A 27,720-nucleotide genomic window follows, 5' to 3' on the forward strand; every position below is an offset into this window, starting at 1 on the left:
CTGCCCAGATGCAAGAAACAATTCTCAAAGGACTGTGAAACTGATCTTTGGTGTGGGGAAAAGAAAACATAACAAGATGATGAATCAAACACTGTGTTGCCTTTATTGTAGAATATTATGTAAAGTGAACTAAAATTTTGTTAAATACAAAATTGTCTTTAAGAACAGCATAATATATGCTTAATTCTCTGAGGTCACAGAATACGATAGTCAGGTGGTTGGCATTTTAGATAAATATGCAAAAACACAATGACCCAGAGAGGTAAGTAACTTGCCCCAGTCACATAGCAAATCAATGGCAGAATCAGAATTCAAATATAGTCCTTCATGAGTCCTAAGGGCCTGAGCTCTTTCCAATACACCAATGGTTCTCAACTTCAGGGTATATCAGAATTACTAGAGACCATGTTCAAAGAAAAGATAAATGCCCAAGCTTGGACTAATAACTGTTGAATGAGAATCTTCGGGGTCAGGACATAAGTTTGTTTGAGCAACTTCCTGAGCAACCCTGCTATATGCCGAATTTTGACAGCCATACTACTACACCATGCTGCCTTATGGAGTTATAGAAATGGTCTTCGCTAAAGCATTAAAAACTTCTAGATTAATCTTTTACATCTTATGAGAGTTACCAGTGAACTAGCAACAATTTTAACATTTTGTGAATTTTTGTTAATCTGTACATTGAGTATAATGGTTTTTGCTTAAATTAACGTACTTTTTTGTGTTTAATTGTTTTCAACTTAAAGCTAATTTGCAGAATTCATTGATTTGTTTTTACTCAGCACTCTAAAAATTCTCTAAAAAAATGTTACAGTGTCTCTTTCACCTTGGGACACCAAATATTCCACAGAGATTGCCCCTTAGTTTAAACAACCTTACTCATTTATTTTCCAAAAAAAATATTAAGCAAATTTTGGTGGGTTATTGAGACAATATAATATAGTTATTTTTTAAGAGAAAGACTTAGTAAAATGATTAAAGATCAAAGATTCTCATGATTAGAAAAGATTTGATTACCTTCAATGAGCCCCAGGAAGTAGAGGTCAAATCTCCTGTGGATACTTCCAAAATGAGGTCATGTGGCTAACTAGTTGATTGTAAGAGACCATGTTAAAGGCCTCTGGATTGTTTCAAAAGCATTATACAAATGTAATGCCCCCACCCCAATTCCTACTTCTAATAAAAATGCAGTCTTGGTGTCTGACTACAGAAGTCATACCCAAGGAGTTTATTTAAACCAGACGATTTTTTTTCTGGTTTTCTCTTTCTGCTGAATTTTCTTACTTAGAGTTTGCAGTTTCTCTGTTGCCTCTGGGCTACAAGTAACTATTCATATAATTAGAAGAGTATCTCATGTTTAAAAACAAATTAAGGAGAGAAATACTTGCCTGTGTAATGGCAAATCAATGGAACACTCCCAAAGTTTCCAATTTGAAATGCTTAGATCACCTTTCAGCTGTTATCTTTCAGTGACCACAGAAATGTGTCCTACTCTTGTAAAGAACAAGGTTTCCTAAAATGGATAAACAGCAATCCCTCTGCTTGAGTTTTGATGATGGTGAGCAGCTTTTCAACTATTTATCTCTCAGTCTTGTGCCATCAAGTAGAGAATATGAGTTTATGCAATGAGAAGAAACAGGATAAGCTCTTAGAATTTAAAATAATTATATTGTTCTTTATTGGTGGGCTTTCAATGAAATTTCTGAAATTAGGTTTTTTCTTTACTCATTTTGATTTTATCTGTTTTTCTTACTTTAATCTCTCACATTAGCAACAAACACACCGAAAAAAATTTTTTTTTAGAAGAGCTGGTGCTTATCCAGGTTCCATTTGCACCATTTCATCTTGTCCCTTCAGTCTTGTCATTATTATAAAAATAGAGGGTCTGCTATAAAAACTGGAGAAATCACATTACTTCAATCTCCCACTGGCAGTTAATATACAGGACTCAGGAAACACTTGTGTCCTCGTTTAGCAGTCGCTATCTGCTATCTCTCATCACAGTCATACAAACTTCAGGAATCAGGCTTCCATTCTATTGTAGCAATAGTTCTATTACCAATCTTACAGGAATTAATTTTAATTCAATAAGCAAAATTTGAGTCTTTTCAATGAATGGCATACTGTCAAGCATAAAGAGATGAATAAGAATCAAGAGTTTACAAATAAATTTTTTTAAAAAGCCTTTAAAATAGCCACACATAAAATTAAATACCTAGGAATTAACTTGACCAGAGAAGTGAAACATCTCTATAATGAAAACTATAAAACACTGATGAATGAAATTGAAGAGGACACCAAAAACTAGAAAAGTATTCCATGTTCATGGATTAGAAGAATCAATGTTGTTAAAATGTCCATACTACTACCCAAAGCAGTCTACAGATTCAGTGCAATCCTTATCAAAATATCAATAGCATTATTCATAGAACTAAAAAAAAAATCCTAAAATTTATATGGAACCGCAAAAGACTGAGGATAGCCAAAGCTAACCTGAGCAAAAAAGAATAAAACTGGAGGAATCACATTACTTGACTTCAAATTATACTACAAAGCTATGGTAACCAAAATAGCATGGTACTAGCATAAAAACAGACACACAGACCAATAGAACAGAATAGAGAACTCAGAAAAAAATCCACATACCTACAGTGAACTCTTTTGACAAAGGTGCCAAGAATATACACTGGGGAAAAGACAGCCTCGTCAATAAATGGTGTTGGGAAAACTGGATATCCAGATACAGCAGAATCAAACTAGACCCCTATCTCTCTCCATATACAAAAATCAAATCAAAATTGATTAAAGACTTAAATCTAAGACTTCAAACTGTGAAACTACTACAAGAAAACATTTGGGAAAATCTCCAGGACATTGGTCTGGGCAAAAATTTATTGAGCAATACCCCACAAGCACAGGCAACCAAAGCAAGAATGGACAAATGGGATCACATCAAGTTAAAAAGCTTCTGCACAGCAAAGGATACAATCAACAGAGTGAAGAGACAAACCACAGAATGGGGGAAAATATTTGCAAACAACCTATCTGATAAAGGATTAATAACCAGAATACATAAGGAGCTCAAACAACTATACAGTAAAAAGTATAATAATCTGATCAAAAAATGAGCAAAATATCTGAATAACCATTTCTCAAAAGACATACAAAAGACAGGCATATAAAAAGGTGCTCAACATCACTGATCATCAGAGACATGCAAATCAAAACTACAATGAGATATTATTTCACCCCAGTTAAAATGGCTTATATCCAAAAGATAGGCAATAACAAATGCTGTCAATGATGTGGAGGAAAAGGAACCTTCATATGCTGTTGGTGGGAATGTAAATTAGTACAACCACTATGGAGAACAGTTTGCATGTTCCTCAAAAAACAACAGAAATACCATATGGGCCAGATGTGGTGGCTCATGCCTGTAATCCCAGCACTTTGGGAGGCCGAGGCAGGTGGATCACTGGAGGTCAGGAGTTCAAGATCAGCCTGGCCAATGTAGTGAAACCCCATCTCTACTAAAAGTACAAAAATTAGCCAGACATGGTGGTGCACACTTGTAATCCCAGCTACTCAGGAGGCTGAGGCAAGAGAATCACTTGAACTCGGGAGGCGAAAGTTGTAGTGAGCCAAGATCGTGCCACTGCACTCCAGCCTGGGTGACAGAGTGAGACTCTGTCTGAAAAAAAAAAAAAAAAAAAAAAAAAAAAAGAAATACCATACGATCCAGCAGTCCCACTGCAAGGTATATACCCAACAAAAAGGAAATCAGTATCTCAAAGAGGTATCTGCACTCCCATGTTTGTTGCAGTACTGCTCACACTAGCTAAGATTTGGAAGCCACCTAAGTGTCCATCAACAGATGAATGGATAAAGAAAATGTGGTACATATACACAATGGAGTACTACTCAGCCATCAAAAAGAATGGGATTCAGTCATTTGCAACAGCATGGATGGAAATGGAGGTCATTATGCTAAGTGAAATGAACCAGGCACAGAAAGACAAATATTGCATGTTTTCACTTATTTGTCAGGTACAAAAATCAAAACAATTGAACTCATGGACATAAAGAGTAGAAGGATGGTTACCAGAGGCTGGGAAGGCAAGTGGGAGGGGGGTAGATGGGAATGGTAAAGGATGACAAACAATACAAGAATTAATAAGACCTACTATTTGATAGCACAATAGGGTGACTATAGTCAATAATAATGGTACATTTTAAAATAATTTAAAGAGTATAATTGGATTGCTTGTAACTCAAAGGATAAATGCTTGAAGGGATAGATACCCCCTTCTCCATGATGTGCTTATTTCATATTGCATACCTGTATAAAAACATCTCATGTACCCCATAAATATATATACCTACTATGTACCCACAGAAATTAAAGAAAAATAGAGTTTCCCTACAAAAGAAAAAAAGAATCAAGGAGTTTACAAACTAGAGGGGGAAATATAAGCCCTGAATTTAGGAACAGACACGAATTTTTCAGAGTCAGTGTTTCCCAATTATGGTACCTGGACCATCAGATCCACCTGCAGAGGTGTTTAAGAAAAACAATTTCCTACGTTACACACAAAACTACTGAGCCAGGGTCTCTGAGGGTGGAATAAAGAAATAATTTTTAACCAGGTTCCTTGATTTTTCATGCCTACAGTTTGAAAGCTACTGATGTGAAGATTGCTCTGGGCAGTTATAAAGGGAAATGAGTCATATGCAGTTATTCATCTGCAATTGTCCGTGTTAGCACTCTAAATGGACAAACTCTCATCATTTGCATGCCTTAAAATCAACTGGGGGACTTGGTGTGAAATACAGATTCCTGGGTGTGCCCTAGTAATTTCTTATTTAGTGGGTATGGGATAGGACCCAGGAATATACGTTTTAATTATGCTACTAGTGATTCCAATGCAGTTCACTTCGTGGATAGCATTATGAAAAGACCAAAACCACTGACCTGTTTGGCTGCCATCTCTGTCACGCTATTCAGGATGTGGCACTATTAAAGAGTATTATTTTAGAAGCTATAGGGGTATGGTGAGATTCCTGACAGGGCAAGTCCTATTATTAAGCAAGGCTAATGTAGTAAAATGGAATCCTCATTTAGCACTGTGGTTTGAATTGATGCAGCCAATTCATTGATTTATTTCAATGGAACATTATCAACTATTATCTAAATCAGAAAACTCAAACTTTTAAAAAATTGTACTATGTTCATTCAGATATGCATTCTTGATTGAAAATACAATGCAACAGGTACAACACAGATTGGAACATTACTTCCTAAAATTGTAATGATCTCCTGAAAAGTAATGCAAATATGGGATCTTGGTGCTGTTCAACATTGCACAGGTTGTCTGAAAGTATAATATGGAATAGCAGTATCTTCTGTCTTTTAAAGTCATAAAAACCAAAGGCAAAAGAAAATCTAAATATGACAGCTTACATCATATGTAAGGAACCCCACTGTGAGAAGGGTGGATGCTGAAACCATCTCCTACTTCTTGCTTTTCGGTAGTCAGAAGTCTTCACAGGCCAAAGTGAATGAGTCCACAGAACCCTAAGTAAATTTCTGATGAATAAAATATATCATGTAGACTCAAAAATAGTCTTCTCCAAATTCAGTTATCAAAAAAGAGAAAATTATACAAATTTTAGATAAGCTTATCCAAAAATATTCAACACGTTTGTTATACAATTAACGTTAACTATCAAGAGGGAAAACATCTGACTCTAGAAGAAAACATTTAGCATATTTATGATCGATCAATATTAGAAAACTGTTAAAGATCTTTCTGGAACAGATGTACCCCAGGCTGTTTTTATTGGGTAATAAAAAGTTGATCTCAGGTAGTCAGAGAAACCATATCTCATTTGTATCAGGCAAGAGCATGTTCAGAAGCCATTCTGAAGATTTAATGAAGATGACTAGGAAAGGGAAGAAGTCCACATATTGATCTGGCAAGGTAACATGCTTCAATTCTATCTACCATTTTTCTGCACTGTAGGGGCAGCCTTTTCAATGGTGTGTTACTGCAATTCTGAAAATAATTTGGAAGTTAGGTCAGTCCTCAATGCTTTTGACATCTGGGATTGATAAGGTTGATAAAGTGTCCTGGGCACATTCTCAACAAAGAGGTCATTCTGACTTTTCCAGAAAGATCTTTAACAGTTTTTCTAATATTAATCAAGGGATCCTCCCATCTCAGCCTCCCAAGTAGTTGGGACTACAGGCATACACCACCATGCCTGGCTTTTAGTATTTTTAGTAGAGACAGGTTTTTACCATTTTGCCCAGGCTGGTGTCGAACTCCTGGGCTCAAGTGATCTCCCTGCTTTGGCTTCCCAAAGTGCTGAGATTACAGGCATATGCCACCGTGCCCAGCCAGATGTCTTCTTTAAGTAATGTTATTAGAACTAAAACCAGTTTTTGAGCATAATTAAACAGGTTATAAACAAGAACAGTGTGATAATGATGATGCTATTTTTTGTATATTGATCTATATTTATGTTTCAGCTATTTGAGAAAGTCAAAGAAGTTTATCCAAATGTGCATGAGAAGATCAGAGCTATTTATGCAGATCTCAATCAGAATGACTTTGCCATCAGCAAAGAGGACATGCAGGAGCTTCTGTCCTGTACAAACATAATATTTCACTGTGCAGCCACTGTACGCTTTGATGACACTCTCAGGTACATTCCCATTTCCCTCTCATGGCTTGTATACATATGTGTGCATGTAAATTTCTTCATAGTTTCTGTAAAAAAAAAAAAAATACACTCTAAACAAAAAAAAACATACAAAGAAGCTAAACTCCTCCAAAATCCCACCATCTAGAAACAATCATTTACTACTGTGGAGAACATTCACCCCAATTTTTCTTTATGTATCTATGATTACATAGGTGTATGTTCAATTTTACTCGAAGAAAATGGCATCCTAGCGAGAATGATGTTTTGCAACCTGCTCAATTATATTTTTTGATATCTACCATTGTCAATAAATATTCTATTATAATTTGTAATGATTACATGACATTCCATTGTACATCTATATAATATATTAAACCAGTTCTATGTCGGTGGACATTTGGATTGTTTTAATTTTTCACTATTATTAACAACACTGCAGCGAACATCTGTGTGCATGTATATTTTTCACCCCTTTGTGTGCTCTTCTTGAGATAAATTCCAAGAAGTACAATTATCAGATACATATCAGATGTACCCAGGTTATGAACAGTTTGTATTTTCACACATAATGCTAAATTGCTCTCCAAAAATGTGGTGTCCACTTACACTGTCTCTGTGCACATGAATGCTCATTTTTACAGTCACAAAATAATACTATAATTTTTAAATTCTTTTAATGTTGCTAATAGGATAATGGAAATGGTAGCGCATGTTCTGATTTGTATTTCTTTGATGATTACAAAGGCTAATGATATTTAAATGCTTATTGGCATTTTGTTCTTTGTGAAATGCCTATTGATGTTCTTTGCCTATTTTTCTATTGAAACTTTTTTCTTATTAATATTAAGACTTCTTGAAAGTTTCAGCACAGTAATTCTTCATCTTTTTTTTTTTTTTTGAGACGGAGTTTCGTGTTTGTTGCCCAAGTTGGAGTGCAATGGCAGGATCTTGGCTCAATGCAACCTCCGCCTCCCGGGTTCAAGCGATTCTTCTGCCTCAGGCTCCCGAGTAGTTGGGATTACGGGTGCCCACCACCATGCCCAGCTAATACTTTTCTATTTTTAGTAGAGACGGGGTTTCATCATGTGGGCCAGGCTGGTCTCGAACTCCTGACCTCAGGTGATCCACCCGCCTTGGCCTCCCAAAGTGCTGGGATTACAGGCGTGAGCCACTGCGCCCGGCCATTAAACTCTTCATCTTTTATAAGGCTCAAACTATTTTAACAATTTATCAAATGTCTTTTAAGTCTATTACTTATGCAGTTATTTATAATTTCTCCTAGTATTTTTATGGTTTCATTTTTACATTTAGATATTTGATCCATTTATAAAATATTTACCTAGAAAGAGGAGTACAGGCCAATTCTGTAAGAGTGACTCAGATGTGAAAGTAAAGCAGCTTTATTTTTTTTTCTGCCATATGGTTAGTTTTTAAACAATATTTGTTAAATATTTTATTTTTACTCTTTATCTGATATAAAGCTTTTAAACTAAATTTCAGTTTTTAAACTATTTTGTTACATTAAATCAGGCTTTCACTTCCAGTACTGTATCATTTTAATTACTGTAATTTTTATTATATTAGAGCAAGTATACTCACAGCACTGTATTTTTTTCTTTTGAGATGGAGTCTCGCTGTGTGGCCCAGGCTGGAGTGCAGTGGCGTGATCTCGGCTCACTGCAACCTCCACCTCTTGGGTTCAAGTGATTCTCTTGCCTCAGCCTCCCATGTAGCTGGGACTACAGGCACGCACCACCATGCCCAGATAATTTTTGTATTTTTTGGTAGAGACAGCGTTTCACAATCATGGCCAGGCTGGTCTCGAACTTCTGACCTCAGGTGATCCGCCTGCCTCGGCCTCCTAAAGTGCTGGGATTACAGGCGTGAGCCACCATGCCCAGCCACACTTTCATTTTTATAGAATTTTCATTACTGTTCTCTTTGCATATACTTCCTGATTAAATTAGATAATTTTGCCAGGTTTTTAAAAATCTTCGGAATTTGATTAGAATTACCTTGTATATGTAGAATACTTTCAAAACATTTAGTATATTTAAAATATTGATTCTTCCTATCCAAGAACAATATATGTTTTCCCATTTATTCAATTTTTTGTTTTTTGTTGTTTTATATTCATTTATGATGAATTTGATATATTTTAAATGTTCAACTTTGAACATTTCTTCCCTTTTATTCTCTAATTTTTGTTTATATACAGGCAAGCTAGTGATTTTTTACATAATTTTTTATCAGTGGACACCTTACTGAATTATAGTACATTTCAGCTTTTTAAAAAGCTGCTTCTGTTTTCCATGTATGCAATTATATAATCCGACAGTAATTTTTGTGGCTTTTTAGCATCTATATCTGTTCTTTATTTTTCTTTCTAATTCGTTACAAGGCTAGGACTTCAGAACAATGTTAAGTAGTAGTGTGATTGTAGGCATTATTCCTACCACTGACGTTACAAGCAGTGCTCCTAGCTTTTCACCATTAAGAATGATGTTGGCTAGCAAATTTAAATCTATATTACTTAATCAATCATTTTATTCCTAGTGAATTTGTTTAATTAAATTGGAAATGGAAATTAAATGTCATTTTAAACTTTTCAAAATACATATGGATTCTTATATAGTTTTTCCCTTTTGAGTTAAATTAAATTAGTAAGTTTCCTGGTATTGGATAAACCATGTATTCCTGGAATGAGCCATTTCACTGTTATCACAGGCTGTTTATATAGCTTTGTATTCTACTAGCTGCAATTTTAGATTTTGATGTCAATTTTCATGTCTGGCCTGGACCTTTACAATAGCAACTTACATTGCTCATTTAAAAAATCTACTGTTGCTCCCTCCAGTTTATTTATATTTTCCATCTTCTTCAGTTAGATGCTTAATTTACATGTTTTTGTTCTTTTAATGGCTGCCTATAGAAGCACCTTTATAAATTCAGAGTATTGTAATTCTTTTTCCAGTTGATTAGAACCAATTGTCCTCTAGATATATGTACAGTGTGTCAGTGAATAGGATTTACATGCACAAAACCCATCATCACTACATAAAACATTCCGAGTATCACATAACTGTGTAGCCATGACGCATCCTTCTCTTCCTGGTGTTTTGGTGCAGCCACCAAAATCTGATAGGTATGCCAGTTATTGGAGTAGGTGCAGTTATAGCAAGGCATGATACTGACTTACTTCATTATATTTCCTTCTGCTTAATCTTCTCTAGACATGCTGTGCAACTTAACGTCACTGCCACCCGGCAGCTCTTGCTTATGGCTAGTCAGATGACAAAGCTGGAAGCCTTTATACATATCTCTACTGCCTATTCAAATTGTAACCTGAAGCACATCGATGAAGTTATCTATCCGTGCCCTGTGGAGCCAAAAAAAATCATTGATTCCCTTGAGTAAGTTGGTCAAATAAAGGGATCAAGGGGCGGGTAGAATAAGTTCCTTTGTTCTCTTTGATTCTTTGTCACTATTAATGAGATGACAAAGTGAAACACTTTTGAAGCAAAATGTTTTGAAATGGTGCTAGCCTTAGCTACCTTGTCCCTGCTAGTTCTGGTGGGGAATATACTGCTAAAAGAGAAGGGGGATAGAAAATTCTTAAACATTTTGTGGAATTGTGTAGGACTGCATGAGGTACTTGGGAATACTATACATAGAAGTTGTTTCTCACTTCTTAATGAACTTAGCATTGTCACTAGATAAAGCAAGTATAATGTATAGTATAAAAGTTCAGAAGAAAAATTTTTGATTCAGACTGACGTGAGTTTGGCATAGCTCCACCAGTGTGACTTTGAGCAAATTCCTTGCCCTCTCTGAGCCCCAGGTCCTTCATTTGTAAAATGGGCCCATTTTATAGTTGTGAGGTTGAATAAAGTTATATAAAACATTTATTGCAGTGCTAGGGAGTGTTTAACAGCACTTAATCAAATGATTCATAAAAAAGAACTAGTGGCTGGATGTGGTGGCAGGTGCCTGTAATCCCAGGTACTTGGGAGGCTGAGGCAGGAGAATCACTTGAACCTGGGGAAAATCGCTTGAACCTGGGAGGCAGAGGTTGCAATGAGCCGAGATTGTGCCATTGCACTCCGGCCGGGGCAACAAGAGTGAAACTCCGTCTCAAAAAAAAAAAAAAAAGAACTAATGAAGAATAAGAATTGCTCCAAGATCTGGCAGAAGGTGACAGTCTCTTGACTTATTTGGCTGAGACACACTTTCCTTACTGTCCTATGATGCAAGAGAAATAATGTCTAGGATTTTTCTCTACTTGCCGACCAGCAGAAACCACTTTCATCTTAGAACACAGCTCAGGTCTTAGAATAGGTTTGTTTTCTGCTTCTTTATTTTTCTGCTCCATTTTACTAAGTTTGCTTTGTTTTTTTTCTTTAAAAAAACTCTACATAAAAAGTATTACAGCAGAAAAATGGACTATTTCACAATGAATTTGTGACATAATTTTATATAATACTGTATTTATATTTAATATATACTCTTCAAAAAGTTTCAGCTAAATCAAGAGTTCATTCCCTTCAGGGCAAACATTTTTATCTCCTCCAGCTCTGAGAATAGATATTTTTGTCTGTCATGTAAAAATATCCAGAACAAAGAAGAAGGAAAGTCATTTAAAGGATCTGGAGGTTAACGTTGCTAATAAATGGAGGTTTGCTAAATTGGTACAGAGAAAAATTTTAGAGTGCCGAGTTCATCAGGATAGCAGGAGAAAAAGTAGGTGTATTCTGAGGCCCAAAGTCTAGACAATAAGGTATGTTTAAAGCCTCAGAGCATTTTCAGGATGGAATTGGTTTCTGTCAGTTACCCTCTTATGGTGTTGTCTCTTGGTAAATGTGATGCTTTCATATTTGATATGTCCAGGAGAGGGGGCAGACCCCTTTTGATTCCAGACTGTTTCCTGGGACTTTCTCCACTGCTGATCTCTCTAACACCTGACAGGTCATAGTGCAATTTGAGGTAGCAAAAGAGCCTGAGAGTTCATCAGAGAAAAGAAGTAAGAGGCCAGGTGTGTTGGCTTATGCCTGTAATCCCAGCACTTCGGGAGGCCGAGGCGGGTGGGTCACCCGAGGTCAGGAGTTCGAGACCAGCCTGACCAACATGGTGAAACCCTGTCTCTACTAAATACAAAAAATTAGCTAGGTATGGTGGCACATGCCTGTAATCTAAGCTACTTGGGAGGCTGAGGCAGTAGAATTGCTTGAATCCAGGAGGTGGAGGTTGCAGTGAGCTGAGAGTGCACCATTGCACCTCAGCCTGGGCAACAAGAGCAAAACTTTGTCTCAACAAAAAAAAAAAAAAAAAAGAAAAGAAGAGTTCACCCATAGTGAAGGGCTTCTCTAGGTACTCCATACCACTTCCTCCCAAACTATGTCCAGACACTAAATACCCCTAGGTTTCAAAGAAGAATAAACTCACCTCCCAGAGGAAGAGTTGATTTATCTTCAGGCATTCAGCACTTTCCATCCTCCCTCAAGTATATGTCAACCAGACAAGGCAGGTAATTGCTACATGATTTATGAACAAACTGCAACTGACGTTTGTACAAAATTTTTAACCTCCATCTGTCATTTACTGCTCTCCAAGGATAACAATTATTTAAGCAACTAATTAGAACTAGGAATCAAATTATTTTATCTCAACAGATAAATTTTGGGTGCAATTAAGGAACTAAGTTTTTTAAAAAAATAGAGAAAAGTCATATTTATTATTTGCTAATTCAAAATTAATTAGGACATCCAGGACCACCTATCCAGCCTCATCTCTCTCAGTCCTCCCCTTACTTTCATGCTGCAGTCACAAAGAAGTAAAGCCTTCCCTCCTCATACTCTGCCTGCCTTTGTACTCGAAACTCTCTGTTTGTTCCTAGAGCTTATTTCTCCTTCTGCTTCACTGGTTAATTCTTACTCAGACATCAAAGCTCCCCAGCGAAGCTCTCTGGCTTAGGCACCCTTCCCAAGTGCCCCCATAGAACCCAGTGTTCAGCTGTATTATTGCTCATAACACAGGTCATTCTGAATGTCTGGTTGCTTATCTACATTCTACATTAGACAATGAGCTTCTCAATGGAAGAGAATATTTCTTGCTCCTCTTTGCATCTCCAGCTAGGGACTCAATGCTCGCTGAATGAAGGAAAAGCTTTTGGTGGCATAGATGATTATTGTTCATACTGTTTTGACTGTTTTTGTTTGTTTGTTTTGACTGAAGCAAGAACAGATGACAGAATTCTGTTACAAGCTGATATTTTGGGATGCAGAAGTCTTATGTATAAAATATCTATCCATATCCCCACATCTTACCCTTTTTTCTGGTTGTTCATTTTTTTCTTCTTAAACTTTGAATGAAACCTATATGTTAACTTTTGAATAGCACTTCAAATAAAACCCAGCAACCCCTCACCAACTACACCATGATCTACAACTATTTCAATGACTCCTATACCAGATGGAATTTTTGGAAGTTTTAGAATAACGACATTACAAATCATTCTGGATAAATATCAATTCACCTAAATCCAGGTTTAGTTTCTTTGTTTTAGGAAAATACTTTGTTTCTTTGAGTAATTCTCTATTTAGTAATTGGTCTGTGTTAAAATGGAATTATTTTCCAAGGTTTTTAGGTTTCTATTTCCCTTGGGAGTTTTTCTTTCTTTCAGTGCAACAGAGAAATGCCTGGGGGAAAGTTGTTGTTATTGTTGTTGTTCACAGAGAAATGCCTGGGGGAAAGTTGTTGTTGTTGTTGTTCACAGAGAAATGCCTGGGGGAAAGTTGTTGTTGTTGTTGTTAACAGTTACTTCAAGGGGTCTAGAAGCTGCCATTGCTCTTAGTAGTTCGGCAGTTCTTATTTATTTATTATTTATTTATTTATTTATTTATTTATTTATTTATAAGGAACCAGGAGTTAGACAACAAGATGATCTTGAAGCTGTACTCTTGGCATTATATTCTCAAGAAAATCACCATGACGATGTAAAATGAAACTTTATTTTTCCAGAAAATCAGTTGAATGGGAATTCCAGTTCTGGGAAATAAAGGATATGCATTTTTGGCCCAGACCTTTCCTGATTGCTCCGGCAGCAGTGGTGCTGCTCAGTGTTGTTAATAATGGGGCTGTGAACTCGAACCGCATGCTTACATCCTGGTTCCAACCTTTGCAGGCCTGAAGTCTCTGCTTGTTCCGCTCCCCCCATTTTCTATCCATCTTGTATCCTGAGACTGTCAGGCCTGAGCTCCCTTTCTTTAGCCCCTATCTAAAAACTTTTAGCATTACCTTGGTTCTGAAATATTCCAGAAAGATGAAATTTGATTTCGTTAGTACAAAAACTTTAGCACATTAGCATAAATATACTTTAAAAATAACTTAAATCAGGAGTTAATGCTTTTAATGAGTATGACAAGCATGGCCATTAATCAGTGTTAAGCAACTCATTTTCCTGGCTCTTATATCTGTAGTTGTCTTCTGCCCCTCATCCCAGCCACCGGTTCCCATTCTGACTCAGCTCTACTTTCATATTACCAGCTTCTGCCGAGTTGGTATATTTGACTTTGGAAATCTATGTGCATAAATGGATCAGGGATTGCAGTGAAATTCCAGTTTTCCAGAATAACAGCTTATGTAGAATGTTTATTTTTTAAAATGCACAGAAGTGACCAAGAAAGGCAGGGTTTTATGGTTGGTGCTTTCCTTATTTTTTAGGTCAAGGTAACTCCTCTTAGGGAAACCAGTGTAGAAGGGCTTTTGTGCCTGTATAAAAACATGATATAACTAGAAGCAGGTACTAGAAAAATGGAATCACAAATATTTATTGCTCTATTGAACATATGTAAATAAATCTGAATTAAGAAGGGAAGGGAGGACATGAATCATTATTGAGCAATTACTGTGAGCAAGACACTTTCACAGACATCTTTAATTCCATAACGTAATACTGTACGGTTGATATTATTATCACTGCTGTACTAATCACGGAGCGAAAAGCTCAGAATGGCTAAGGAACTCCTTGAAAGTCTCTCAGACACAATTTTTATCCATGGCCACTTGATTCTGAAGCCCATGGTCTTTCCAGTCTACTCACGTACTTAGCAGTGGTAGAGATTAAAAGGTGCTTTCTGGCCGTGTGCAGTGGCTCAAGCCTGTAATCCCAGCACTTTGGGAGGCCGAGGCGGGCGGATCACGAGGTCAGGAGATCGAGACCACGGTGAAACCCCGTCTCTACTAAAAATACAAAAAAATTAGCCGGGCGTAGTGGCGGGCGCCTGTAGTCCCAGCTACTCCGAGAGGCTGAGGCAGGAGAATGGCGTGAACCTGGGAGGTGGAGCTTGACGTGAGCCGAGATTGCGCCACTGCACTCCAGCCTGGGCGACAGAGCGAGACTCCGTCTCAAAAAAAAAGTGCTTTCTTAAGATATAGACTGTGTTCCAAAGACCTCACATCCAAGACAAATAGAACAGGGCGGAATTAATTATACACGTGTGGTGGTGGGGAAACGGGTCATATTAAGTCTGGTGGAGTGGAGGGAGGCATATGAGAAGACTTGGAAGAGTGGATAGAGTGTGGATAGGTGAGATGTGCACACGTGCCTGGCAGGGCAGCTGGAGCTGGGAAACCCAGGCGTGTTTGGGACACAGCCCGCAGTCCATCTTGGCAGCATATGTGTTACGTGTAGGGAAGCAGAGATCAAGCTGGAGAGGGAGGCGGGGCCATACTGTGGAGATTTTGCATACCATGCAGAGGAATTGTATTCAATTCTCTAGGCAGTGGAGATCCATTGAAGGAGGGCCATGTGTGCGCATGCATTTTTGTGTGTAATTTTGGGTTGTTTGCTCATTTGTCTTCATCATGGAGAAATACTGATGAAAGTGGGCTTCAGGAATATTAATATAGCCAGGGGTCGGGGGAGGCAGTGGATTAGCATAGGGAGTAGACAGAGGAAGCAAGACCCACTACTAGAGAGGAGTGGTATGGAAGACTAGAACGAGAGTGAGGCAACAGATATAAAAAACATCTCCATGTTTTGGGAAAGAAAAAAAACAATAGGACATGGCTACTGCTTTGCATATGGGGTTGCACCTATCAAATTAACTCCAGATTAGAACATGCATACTTGTCATGTTTTGCATTTCTAGTACCAGGGATTTAATTCTTTTAAAATTCAATTCTGTTGAAAATTTACTCCAACAAGCAATGCGTTTTTGAGAGCTAATCCTGATATATTCAGATCTCAATGACTTAAGTTTATGGAGTGGACTTCTTTTAAATAAATTAGTGATTCCCTGATTTGCCTGACTGTTGTTGGAATTTCCAGGGCATGTTGAAAATACAGATTATCAGACTCTTAACTCTGCAGATGTATTTAGTGATTCTAAAATGGCACCCAGGAATCTGGATTTTTCCCAGGAGCCCTGTGTAATTCATATTTATGAGCAGGCAAGTTTGGGAAAGAGTGCCTTAAGGAGGTTTTTCACTGAGCAGTCTTCATTTGAAATGAGGATCATTTATCTTCTTTATCTCTATGCTCTCTTTCTGCTGCTCTCCTTGCCTCCTGTTGTCTTTCAGTTCTTCGAAGCTTTAATGGAAAGTTCCTAGTAGATCTGTACCTACTAAAAACCATGCTTCTGAGGCTACACAGTCACCAGAAGACACAGCTAATCTGCCATGTGAAAAAGGAAAGGTGGCGTGTGCACTGAGGGTGCAGGCATGAGGGGCAGGGGAATGGAGGCCCCCACAGCCAGCAGCAGTGGCCCTTATCACAGCCCTCTGGGAGATAAGAAAGGAGGTCAGATGTTGGAAAGTAGTCTTTTTTTGCCTTCGTGCTATAGAACACATTGTTAGCACTAAAAAAAGCTGACCTCTTCTAGGGGAATGGTGAAAGCTGATTCTAGCACTTGTCCTTTTAATTTCAGGATGGCACAGCTTCAAAATGACATCTAAGTAGCTAAATAAAAATGAGAATTCTGTGTACTTTGATATTAGCAGGCTTTAAATCACAAACCAGAATAAGATTAAATTGTTTCTTAATCAAACTGAGTAATTTTCAAATGGCAGGCCATTGGCAGGGCATTCAGCATCTGGCTCATGTTTGAGCCTGGCTAGGTGTTCCGTAAAAGTCTTGAGGGAAATACAGAGGCCAATTCTCCATAAGCATTAGGCTCAGAAATACCTGCTTCCCACTGGAAAGTTTAAGTTGACCTTGAAGCCACCTTCACCAAACCGAGGTTGGTCAACACTTTTCACCATTGCCACTGGACACTTTTTACTTCCAATTTTGCTTCCTGCTCTACAAAAATAACCCCTTCCTTCCTTTCCCACATTCTCCCTACAACCTCGTCTTCTTTTGAGTTCATCCACTTTCTCTCATCATTGTCCATCTCTGCTTCCCAAAACCTTATATAGTACAGAAATTGGTCAATCAAGATTATCATGTGGAAGAACATCCATTTACTGAATAAGGCAGCTGGCTCCTGGGGGCAGAAAGGTGATTAGACACAGTGATAAAAATCATAATCCCTGATCTTCTGGACTCACTGTCTTTCCAGTAGGGAGACAGACACATAAGCAAATACAACTTGATAACTACAACAATCAAGAGAATGACGTAATCTAGCCCGGAGAAAGAGAGAGCAAACATTATCATAAGACAGTGTGTCCACTACTTACTCTAACAGATTTCCTGATAAACTACTAGGCTTGCCCACTTGTTGCATAAGAAAATTGAGGGGATCAGGGGAGGGGAAATACATATGCCTCTTGGTATTTCATTCAGTAAATACATAAATAAACTATTAATGATATAATCATGTTGATTCAATAAGTTTGAAACCAAAACTGATAATCTTTAGAGGAAATTGTGTATGTGTGTACATGTGAACACACATAGACATATACATACTGCTTTCTGAAATTTTCAATGACTTTATGCCTCTGAAGCAATTCAAGTTTAGAATTTGAGACCCATGGGTTTAAAACATCTTCTTGAGTATACTGGAGGACATTTAGATTAATTTCAGACATGTATGTTGGTTTATATAGTGTTTTTTATCTATGCTAGCTTATTTACTGTTTTAAAAACAAATTGAGAACAAACAATAGCAGCAACCCTGAATTGAGTGTTTAAGTCCTAAGAATGGCTTGGCCCAACCAGTGGATGTGCATGTTTATTATACTAATCTCCTCTGAACCTAGGAAGTGGCTGGATGAGCTTCAGATGGTCTGTTTGGCTGTATTATAAATGATATTTTATTTTTATTTGTTTTATTTATTTATTTACTTATTTATTTTGAGACAGGGTCTGTCACCCAGGCTGGAGTATGGTGGCACAATTATGGCTCATTGGAGCCTCCAACTCCCAAGCTCAAGCAATCTTCCTGCCTCAGCCTCCTGAGTAGGTGGAACTGCAGGTGCACACCACCATGCCCCATTAATTTTTTAAAACTTTTTTTGTAGAGGCAGGGTGTTATTATGTTGCCTAGGCTTGTCTCAAACTCCTGGACTCAAACGATCCTCCTTCCTCAGCCTCTCAAAGTGCTGGGATTACAGGTTTGAGTCACCGCACTTGGCCAGAAATGACACTTTAAAACTAACTATTACCTACAAAGATGTATGCTCACTGGTTGTTTTATTAAAAAATAACAATGCCTTAGGTTTATTGGCTCATTTTGTTTTATCAAAGAGCTTAAATGCAGTTGTGAATATTCCTGTTTACTCTCATGATAATTTAGAATGAGTATAATTATTGCCATTTTCACAAGTACAGTTGGAATGAAATAATTTATATTCCTGTTTACTCTTATGAGAATTTATAATGAGTATAATTATTGCCATTTTCACAAGTACAACTGGAATGAGAAGATAAAACAGTGGAATACAGGTGTAGCTGAGAGTAGCAGAGGCAAGTCATCTATAGAATATTAAAATTTCTTGCGTGCATGCTGTCAGAAATCTACAAAACCAAAATTTTCTAAAACAAGCAAACTCACCAAGCTTTATAAGGCCCCTATCCCCCTAAGTATTATCCTTTCCATGTACCCCAACATTAATGACAGCAACTGGTACTAGCCATGTGACATACAATGCCTGCACATTATTGGGCTCTGATGTTTTCTAGGTTTTTTTTTTTTTTTTTTTTTTACAGCTTTATTGAAATTAAGCTCTATTCCCTCAAGACCTGGTTTTCATAAACTATTTTTGCAGGTGAGAGAAAATGGTCTCAGGTCAGTCAATCCACTGTTGACCCACAAATGAAATGAGATAGTGGTAGGATTATTGTTAAGATGGAGAGGTGTCTGCATCATCCTATATTCTTTCCCAGCCCCCAGGTGACCATATAATTAAAATATCCTAGATATTTCTATGTATTTGAAGTTGTTTTTAATTCTAGAAGCCCTCAATCTTTCTCTGTTCAATTTAAATGAAAAGACATTTGAGTATCCAGAACACACTCAGCACTAATAGAAGCAAAGCAAGAAAAATGGAAACATTATAGTCAATGCCCATGTTCTACCTCAGGATCAAATGAGGCATTAAAATTGAAAGTTGTGATCCTGAATAAGTCTTAACATCATGCACATCTTAGCTGCTCAAAAATTTGTCATGTCAGCAGAGTGGTAACAGTGAATATTTTCTACAATCAAAATAGGATAGTTCTCTTCTGTTCTATAAAATAGAAATAAATATACCACATTGATTAGAAAAATCACACTAGCATATTTTGGCAGCTTAATTTTTAAAAAGCTATGTTATATCAATGATTTAACCACATAGATCTGTCAGTTAGAAGAATGTTACATATATAATTGACAATACTTTTGTTGCTTTCTTAGAGAGGTGTAGATAGACTTTGGGGTTATCAAGTGGTTCTGACATATTTGTAAGAAAGATTAGGCTGATGCTATGGTAACTTGGTTATTCATGATACATGTTATCTTATAAGTAGGATGGTCAATAATCGTGATTTTGAAGCTATTTCAGAGCACTATAATCACCCCACTTGACAGACTTCAGAATTCACTGGAAATCTCTGGAGATAATTTTCAAGTTATTAGCATAGACTCTAAACAGACCTTCAAAATGCATTACATAGGTTTGCTAAAACAGATTGTAAGTGCCAAAAGTAGTCGCTTTGATTTGATTTGCATTGAGTGGAATTTTTAAAATTTAAAGCTAAAGGCTTCAGGATTACTGTACTGGATTTTTATCGGACAACACTGAGTAGGGCTGCCACTGAAGCACCTTGGATGACAGCCTCTAACTCCCTGAACACAGCATGCAGCACACTACTGGGAGAATGACTGGGACTCAAATATGTGTTCAATGAATGTACTTATGAGCTTGCTAGAGAGGAGGTAAAGTAATAACAACCTCTAATATAGTACTACTAAAGCTCTAATTTAGTACTACTACAATAAAGTAGTAATCAGTACTGATAAAGTAGCAGTAGTGCTAAAGTAGTACTAATAAAGTAGTACTAATAGCGCTATACTATCATTCATAATAAAGTAGTATTGCTATTGATTCTATTGGTCTATCTACCTACCTACCTGCCTGCCTGCCTGCCTGCCTACCTGCCTACCTACCTACCTACCTACCTACCTACCTATCTGTTTGGATGGGAGGGCATAGGATAAGATTGGGCTTAGTAGTGGAGAGCAAAAAGCTCATGCATGCGTTGAACAGGTACACACTCAAACTTGGTATCATGTGACTGTTCTGAATTCCAGAACTGAGGCTAAAAGGTGGAAGTTTTGTTTGTGTCTCCCATTTTCCTTTTGGTTTATTGTCTAACATATGTTACTAGAATTCTCTTTACTCTACCTTTTAGGTGGTTAGACGATGCTATTATTGACGAGATTACACCCAAACTGATCAGAGATTGGCCCAATATTTACACCTACACCAAGGCCTTGGGAGAAATGGTGGTGCAGCAAGAGAGCAGGAACCTGAACATTGCCATCATAAGGCCCTCCATTGTGGGAGCAACTTGGCAGGAGCCTTTCCCAGTAAGCCCACTCACCTGGATTCTGTGTTTTGCTTCCAAACTAAGGTTCTTCTAGCCCAATTACTTTCTGATGTCTTTCTTCTTCTCCTCCTCAGGATTTATAGCTAAGTACAGCCAATAGAATATGAACCCATTATACTAGGGCAAAATTCCACTTTGGGTTCAAGATTTACCCAGCATGTGGCTCCTCTGGCAGTTATCTTGACTGTCCTAGAGTTGGATGGAGAGCTTAAATTAGCTTCTAATTACTCTAGTCTCAAAATTCCCATGGGTGATGGTTTCATATCTTGGCTTTCCTACTATAGTTTAAGCATACCAGAATGTCCTTGATGGCCAAATTGGTAGTATTCCAACTGCCAGGGTAAACAAGAGTTTCAAAGCTCACAGAAGGATCTCAGTTTAGGAATACTAATTTTTTTTTAAACCTCAGTATACTGCCATGACCTTTTGAAAGTACTTTGAATTACACCATCTTCTTCAAAGCAAGTCTGTGAAGCTTTGGGGTAGATAAATTCCAGCTCCACTACTTACTGGTAATGTAACATTTTTGAGTTGTCCCTTCCATAAAACAGGACAGATACTACTTTGGAGAGTTGATTTGATGAGACAATGTATGAGGAGTGGTCCCTACTAAAAGGCTCAATATTAATCCATCTTCTCCTCTCTTCTCTCTCCTCTCCCGTTATACACACACATTTGACTTTTATACTGTAACGTAAAGAGACATAATAAGGTCAGCTGAATGGCTTAGGTCTTAAGAAACAAACTTAAAAACACATTTCCCTCTAGCTGCTCTTAAACATAATCTCCATAACATCTTTAAGCAAGTCAATACACACACAGACACACACACACGCACATATATGTATATATATCTGGCATGGACTCTATAGCTGGTAAAAATGTTAAGAAATGGGCCATTAACACAAATCATGTTTTCAACGTTCTCCTAAGGAGGCTGAAATCAGGACTAATGTGGAGAAGTATGGTTGGTGAATTGCTTAGCAGATCATGATATAAGGACAAGGTCCAATTTAGTCCATAAGAAGTCATAAAACACCACAAAACCATTCATGACTCCTGCTAAGAAAAACAATCCTGGCAAAATTCTAATTTTTGCACACTCAAAGTACAGAAAATGGCCAATGCTTTGCCATTATCTTTTGAGATCTTAATAATACTGAATTAGATAGTTCTATTGGCTGGGATCTCAGTGCTCTTGTTTGAAATTTATTAAGATTAGACTGCAGATGTTCCAAGATAAAACAATCTTCTGAAATGTGTAACCAACAGAAATCTTCTTTCTTTTAGGGTTGGGTTGATAATATAAATGGACCTAATGGACTCATTATTGCGGTATGTATAACGATGAAGAAATAACTCCCTGAAATGTAGTAGAGGAATAGTAACAAAATTCTTAGTGCTGGCTTAGCTTCATTGATCCAAAAACATAAATGTTACTTTACTAATAACTGAGGCATATTATTTTAATTGTTCTGATTGTAATATAGAGGCAGGATGAAATTATTCTTTGAGAATTTATTATCAGAAAAACAGAGGTAATGTGCTATCAGTTACTATTTAGGAGTTTTATTTTTGAAGTCATTGAGCATCAAGGATTTTTCTTTAGTTACCACAAGATGGGGGTATTTCCTCCTTTTTGCAGTTTATAATCTCATGAATTAGTGCAGTGAATTGAGGATGCAGTAAAAATATCTTCAAAGATTATTAAATTCTTGATTATAAAACACATGTAAGAGTTTATGTGCATGTATAGAAAAGAGATATACATCAATAATTCTTAATGAATACAAGAAAGAGAACTACCAATTGGAGCAAATTTTTCAAATACAAAAATCCATGAATATAGGCAACACCTTTTCAATAATCTCTTACCAGGAGAAACGTGGCTCCTCTAGGTAAGCAGCCCTTAGTGTGCATCTGCCCGAAGTCCAGATTGATCCAGCCAAGCTGTGGGGCTTCACAGCTCACACTGAAGCATTTCGGGTCTAAACCCCACTTCACTCTTCCGTATAATGAATAGGAAATTAGTGATCTAAATGAGTTTAAATTTTATTAGGGATTTAGACTGTGCTTCAGACTCTGTCTCTGTTCCTCCCAGAACTAGGTTCAACATGAATTGCAATACAAATATCAGACAGTGAATTATAACAGTGACAAACATCTTCCTTCCGATTTCTGATTTTTCTAGCAGCCCCTTTCTTTCTGTTTCCCACCTGCCTTCAACTCTTTCTTCTACAAAAGTTCAGTTGGGGTGAACGTTTAGTGACTTAGAACATCATTATTTTAACATGATCCCAAAACGGGTTTCATTATATGAAAAGCTGCATATTCATTTACATTTTCTAAAATGTTTTAAATTGGTTTCTTATGTCCAAAAGAAGTGGAGCTAGTTATAAGAAAACAGAACTGAGTAACATAAGAAAGTGCTAATTGTTGCAAATCAATGTTGGAAACATGCAAAGCACAAAGAATCAATTTCATAAACTCAACAAATTATTAACATGAATAATTCCTAATTCTTGCATCTATATAACATCAGTGATCTGTGAGGTGAACTAAGATACTGAATAAAAAGTAAATAATAAGGCAATTTTTCCAAGCCAAAAAAAAGTTTTGTTTTATTAATGGTGGAATTTCACCAATTAATGTTTCTCAAATAAATATTTCTTAAACTTTTAGTGCCTACTGTTGCTTGTAAGTTAATAAACCCTAGCAGAAAACAAAATCATCAAGGAAATGGTAAACAAATATTAATGGGAAAATTAATGGGAAATTTGTATAACCTTAATTCTTAACATGTCTTATGAATTAATTTTTAAGATCTAGAAGTTTATTCTTGGTGTTTGTTGAGTTTATTAACCTCTCACAAATTTGAGGAATTTTATTCCCTAAAGGAACGTGAGGAACACTAGTAGTTCATGGAAATGCTGGAGATGCACTTGGCTGGGAAGGTAGGATAGGCTGAGGAAGTCAGACTTAGCATAAGAACCTGGTAAGCAGTGGATCCATGTTAGCTGTTTTTACTTACTGCACTAGTATAGTAAGTTTGATGATACATACTTTAGCCCCAGCTATTATTTAAGACTCGGTTTAACGTTTTATGTTCTTTTTCCTACGCAGACTGGGAAAGGGTTTCTTCGGGCCATAAAAGCTACTCCAATGGCTGTGGCAGACCTAATTCCAGTTGATACAGTCATCAATCTCATGCTAGCTGTAGGATGGTACACTGCAGTTCACAGGTGTGGATGCTCAAGTGGGCTTTCAAAGACTTCATGGGGGCAGAGTGAATATATTAGGCCCATTTTCCAAATATAGGCATTTCATTGTACAGGACCCCAAATGTGTGAAAGTGTGTATTTCAATATTTTATAGAGTTCCTAATATGCCATCATATATGCGTTGAGTTGTTTTATAAATACAGTTTAGTACTTGGCTACTCATAAAGTAATAAAACCTTTAAATCACTTAACCATAAAATTCTTGATAACCAAAAGGCTTTTCTTTCTAGTCAGTAGTCTAAAATTCAGCTTTCTCTTTTGGGGCAAAGGAGATAGAAGCTGATGAAATGACAGAATATTTTTTTTAATTGAACTCTGGTAAATGCCAAAAGTTCAGTCACGATGTGTGCGGAAGCTTCCTGGTACAAAGGAAATAAAATAGGTTGTTCATATATTTGGGTTTGTTAGTAAATTAAATTTTTCTTATGTGAACTCACACATATGTGCTCCATAATATGTCAGTCCTATTTAACATCTCTTTCACACACACACACACACACACACACACGTTTTTCCTAGTCTTCTTCCATTTTGCTTATTAACCCCGAGAAAGAATGAACGATGGAAGCCTTTCATAGGTTGCCTTAATCAGATGAATTACTGAAACCACTCTGTCTAAATATTATTTTTCCTTATTTTTCTTTCATTAGTTTTCCATTTTGTTGTACTTATCTAATTTTTATTTCATTTTACAGACCTAAGTCAACATTAGTCTACCACAGTACATCTGGTAACCTCAATCCCTGCAATTGGCACAAAATGGGTAAGTACTTTAGCTATGTAACTCTATAATTACTAGTGTCTGGCACAGAGAAAAAATTGACAAAGTGTGTCATGGAGCTTAGAGCTTATATGGGGAGAAAGACAAAAAGTAAGTAAAGACACAAAATAATGAGAAATTGTAAATGTGTGATAGTTAACTAGAATGTACTGTGGTTACCAAAGAAAGGAGTCAGTGGCAATATGTACATGATTGTAAGCAGTAAGGGGTCCATTGGCTATAGCGATTTTAAAAATGATGAAACAAAGCAAAAGTTGGCAGTTATAAAGAATGTCAGTGATAAAATACTGAAATACTCCTCCCTGTTGGAGCAGTGGCTCCTACACACACCCCTTCCCTTCTTGATATGTCACTGAGAATGCGATGTCATCAATGACCAATGAGATTTAGAGAAGTTAGGTGATATTAATCCTTTGTTATTGAGTCCATCATACTGATCATTAATTTATGCAGCTTGCCTCTCAGGTGTGCAATAACCACTCCACTAGCGATTTGTAAAAGTGAATAGGAATCACTATGGGAGAAATAAAAACAACACCCAGAGTCCTTGAACCCTGGGACCAAGGTCTTGGGCGGTGCTGAGGAAACTATATTTTTAATAAGCATCTAGATGATTCTTGATGCTTGGTGAAACAGAGAAACCCTGTACTATACAAATGATTGATTTGTCTGAATGTAAAGGATTGGATCTGTTCAATGTATAAAACCATGGAAATAGAGTTGAGTACAACTTAAACATCTAATGATGGTAGAAAGTTAAAGTAAGGAGTTTGGCTATTCTGTAGGATTTCTTACTACCTACTAATGCACACTTTCTTTCCCTGTTACATACGTAACACTACCTCTACACATTCCAGTGGTAAGCCATGGTGCCGCACTGAGAGTTCTATTGCGGGGCAGCTAGACACTGTGGCTCATTTTATAATAGGCTTTGAATTGAAAAATGCTTTTCCAAGAATGAAAAATACCTGGCATGCAGGCATTTTTCTCTACTCCTCTTACACCTATAGCAAACATTGTTGCCTGATACAACATTGTTTCTCCCTGTGCCAAGGCTCTGTTCTAGATTCCCATCTAATACAGCATTTCTGGAAGCTATTACTAATTAATTTGATGTTGCATTCAAATTAAATTTGTTTGTGTTTCCTATCAGGGTCAAAATGCTTCCTACTAGGAGCAGTAGCCATGCCGTAGGAGGTTGAACATACATAGCCTCAGGTGACATTACAAGGAGTGATAGACAGCTGGGTCAGTGAACATAGGATATCAGAATCTCTTATGCTATCAACCTGTGCATAACTTTTGGTTATGCACAGAACCAAATGTTTTAATAATGCCACATGTGTTTTAATAAATGCCTATGAACCGGTGATTCTTGAGACTCTTCAAATTTTAAACTATCCTGCCATTTTTAGGATAAACCCAAGTTGGTCATAGCATGTTATCTTTTTTATATTCTGTTTAATTCAGTTTGCTAATAGTTCCCTTGTTGTTCTCTATTCTCTGAAAGTGTTTGTGTAATATTAGAGCGATCTATTCCTTGGAAACTTGGTAAAATTACCTATAAATTATCTGGATTTGTAATTTTGTTGTGAGAGGATTCTGTGTTGCTTCAATAGTTAAAGAATTTTGCAGGCTTTCAGTTTCTACTGGAATCAGTTTTAGTAAATTATATTTGTCTCTTTTTCTAATAATTTGTTTTAAAATGTATTCACATAAAATTTTTCATGTTATATCAATTTTTTGGCCTAAAAACTGTATCTGTAATTATATTTCTCTTTTAATTCATATTTGTGTGTCTTCTACATAGGGTTTATTATTTCTTTTTTTCAAAGAAACAACTTCTGGCTTTATTGATTCTTTATTATGTTGCTTCGTTTTCTACTGCCTTATCTCTATTTTCCCCTTCCTCCTGTTTGATTATTTCTTTCTTCTCTTTAACTTAGAAATATAGCTCACGAATATTCGGCTTTTCTAATACATGCATTTATGGCTTTATATTTCGCTCAAATGCCACTTTGGCTGTATCCCACACATTTAGTTGTATGATGTTTATGTTATCATTACTCTCTAAGCATTAAGCATTATTCATTTAAATTCTTCTTTGACCTGTGAGGATGTAGAAGTTCAGTTTTCAATTGCCAAATTAAACTTTCTACATGTGCATGAGTTTCTACTTGTCCTTCAGATCAGAAAGACAATAGCCTAATGGTTAAAAGTCTTGGGCTTTAAGATCTAATAGACTTGGATTCAAATCTTAGCTCATTCATTCACTCCTGTATTCATTAAGTAGGCATTATTCTTGGGCTATGGATACATCACTAAACAGAAATCCATGCCCACATAGATGTTATATGCTGGTATGGGTCCTACCATTTAGTAGACTCCACTACTTACTAATTGTATCAACTTGAAAAAGTCACTCAGTTTCTCCCTGTAGATCTTTTTTCTTTTTAATCTGTCAATGAGAATAATAATTATTCTATTCCAGGGAGCTCTTGGGAGGATTTAATGAGATAAAGTGCTTAGCACAGTGATTAGAACGGTGAACATTTCAGTAAATGCTTGCTATTACCATTTGGACAGCTTTCTCAGAAAGCCTTTCCTAACCCAGCCTCACCCCTCCCCTTCCTGGCACCCAGACAGAGCTAGAGCTTCTTTTGTCTTCCTCCAGAGTATATTGTAGTGATCTCTAGCAGAATACTCAGGCAAAATACTGTAATCATAAACTGTCCACATCTCCCACCAGATTGCCAATTCCTTAAAGACAGACAGGGAATATATCATATGTATTATTATTATTTTTTTACCTCAGCATCTACCACAATGCCTAGCAAGTGTTAAATGCTAAATAAATGTATTTGTAATGACTAAAAGAAGGATTGGTATGGATTTAGGAAATGGAAAGT

The 27,720-nt window shown here is 36.8% G+C and overlaps 1 protein-coding gene across 4 annotated transcripts in view; it reads left to right on the plus strand.

Moving 5' to 3' along the window:
- The window catches only part of FAR2 (fatty acyl-CoA reductase 2), a 211,062-nt gene that overhangs the window by 152,012 nt on the left and 31,330 nt on the right, over window positions 1-27,720 (plus strand). For all 4 annotated transcript variants that reach the window (XM_058441962.1, XM_032159929.2, XM_058441960.1 and 1 more), the window contains exons 3-8: window positions 6,536-6,711; window positions 9,945-10,124; window positions 20,552-20,729; window positions 22,040-22,084; window positions 23,873-23,991; window positions 24,726-24,793. In XM_058441962.1, the coding sequence (XP_058297945.1) occupies window positions 6,536-6,711; window positions 9,945-10,124; window positions 20,552-20,729; window positions 22,040-22,084; window positions 23,873-23,991; window positions 24,726-24,793 (766 nt within the window). The remainder of the gene's footprint in view (window positions 1-6,535; window positions 6,712-9,944; window positions 10,125-20,551; window positions 20,730-22,039; window positions 22,085-23,872; window positions 23,992-24,725; window positions 24,794-27,720) is intronic.

The sequence above is a fragment of the Hylobates moloch genome, unplaced genomic scaffold, assembly GCF_009828535.3.
Source record: "Hylobates moloch isolate HMO894 unplaced genomic scaffold, HMol_V3 SCAFFOLD_8, whole genome shotgun sequence".
Taxonomy (NCBI): domain Eukaryota; kingdom Metazoa; phylum Chordata; class Mammalia; order Primates; family Hylobatidae; genus Hylobates; species Hylobates moloch.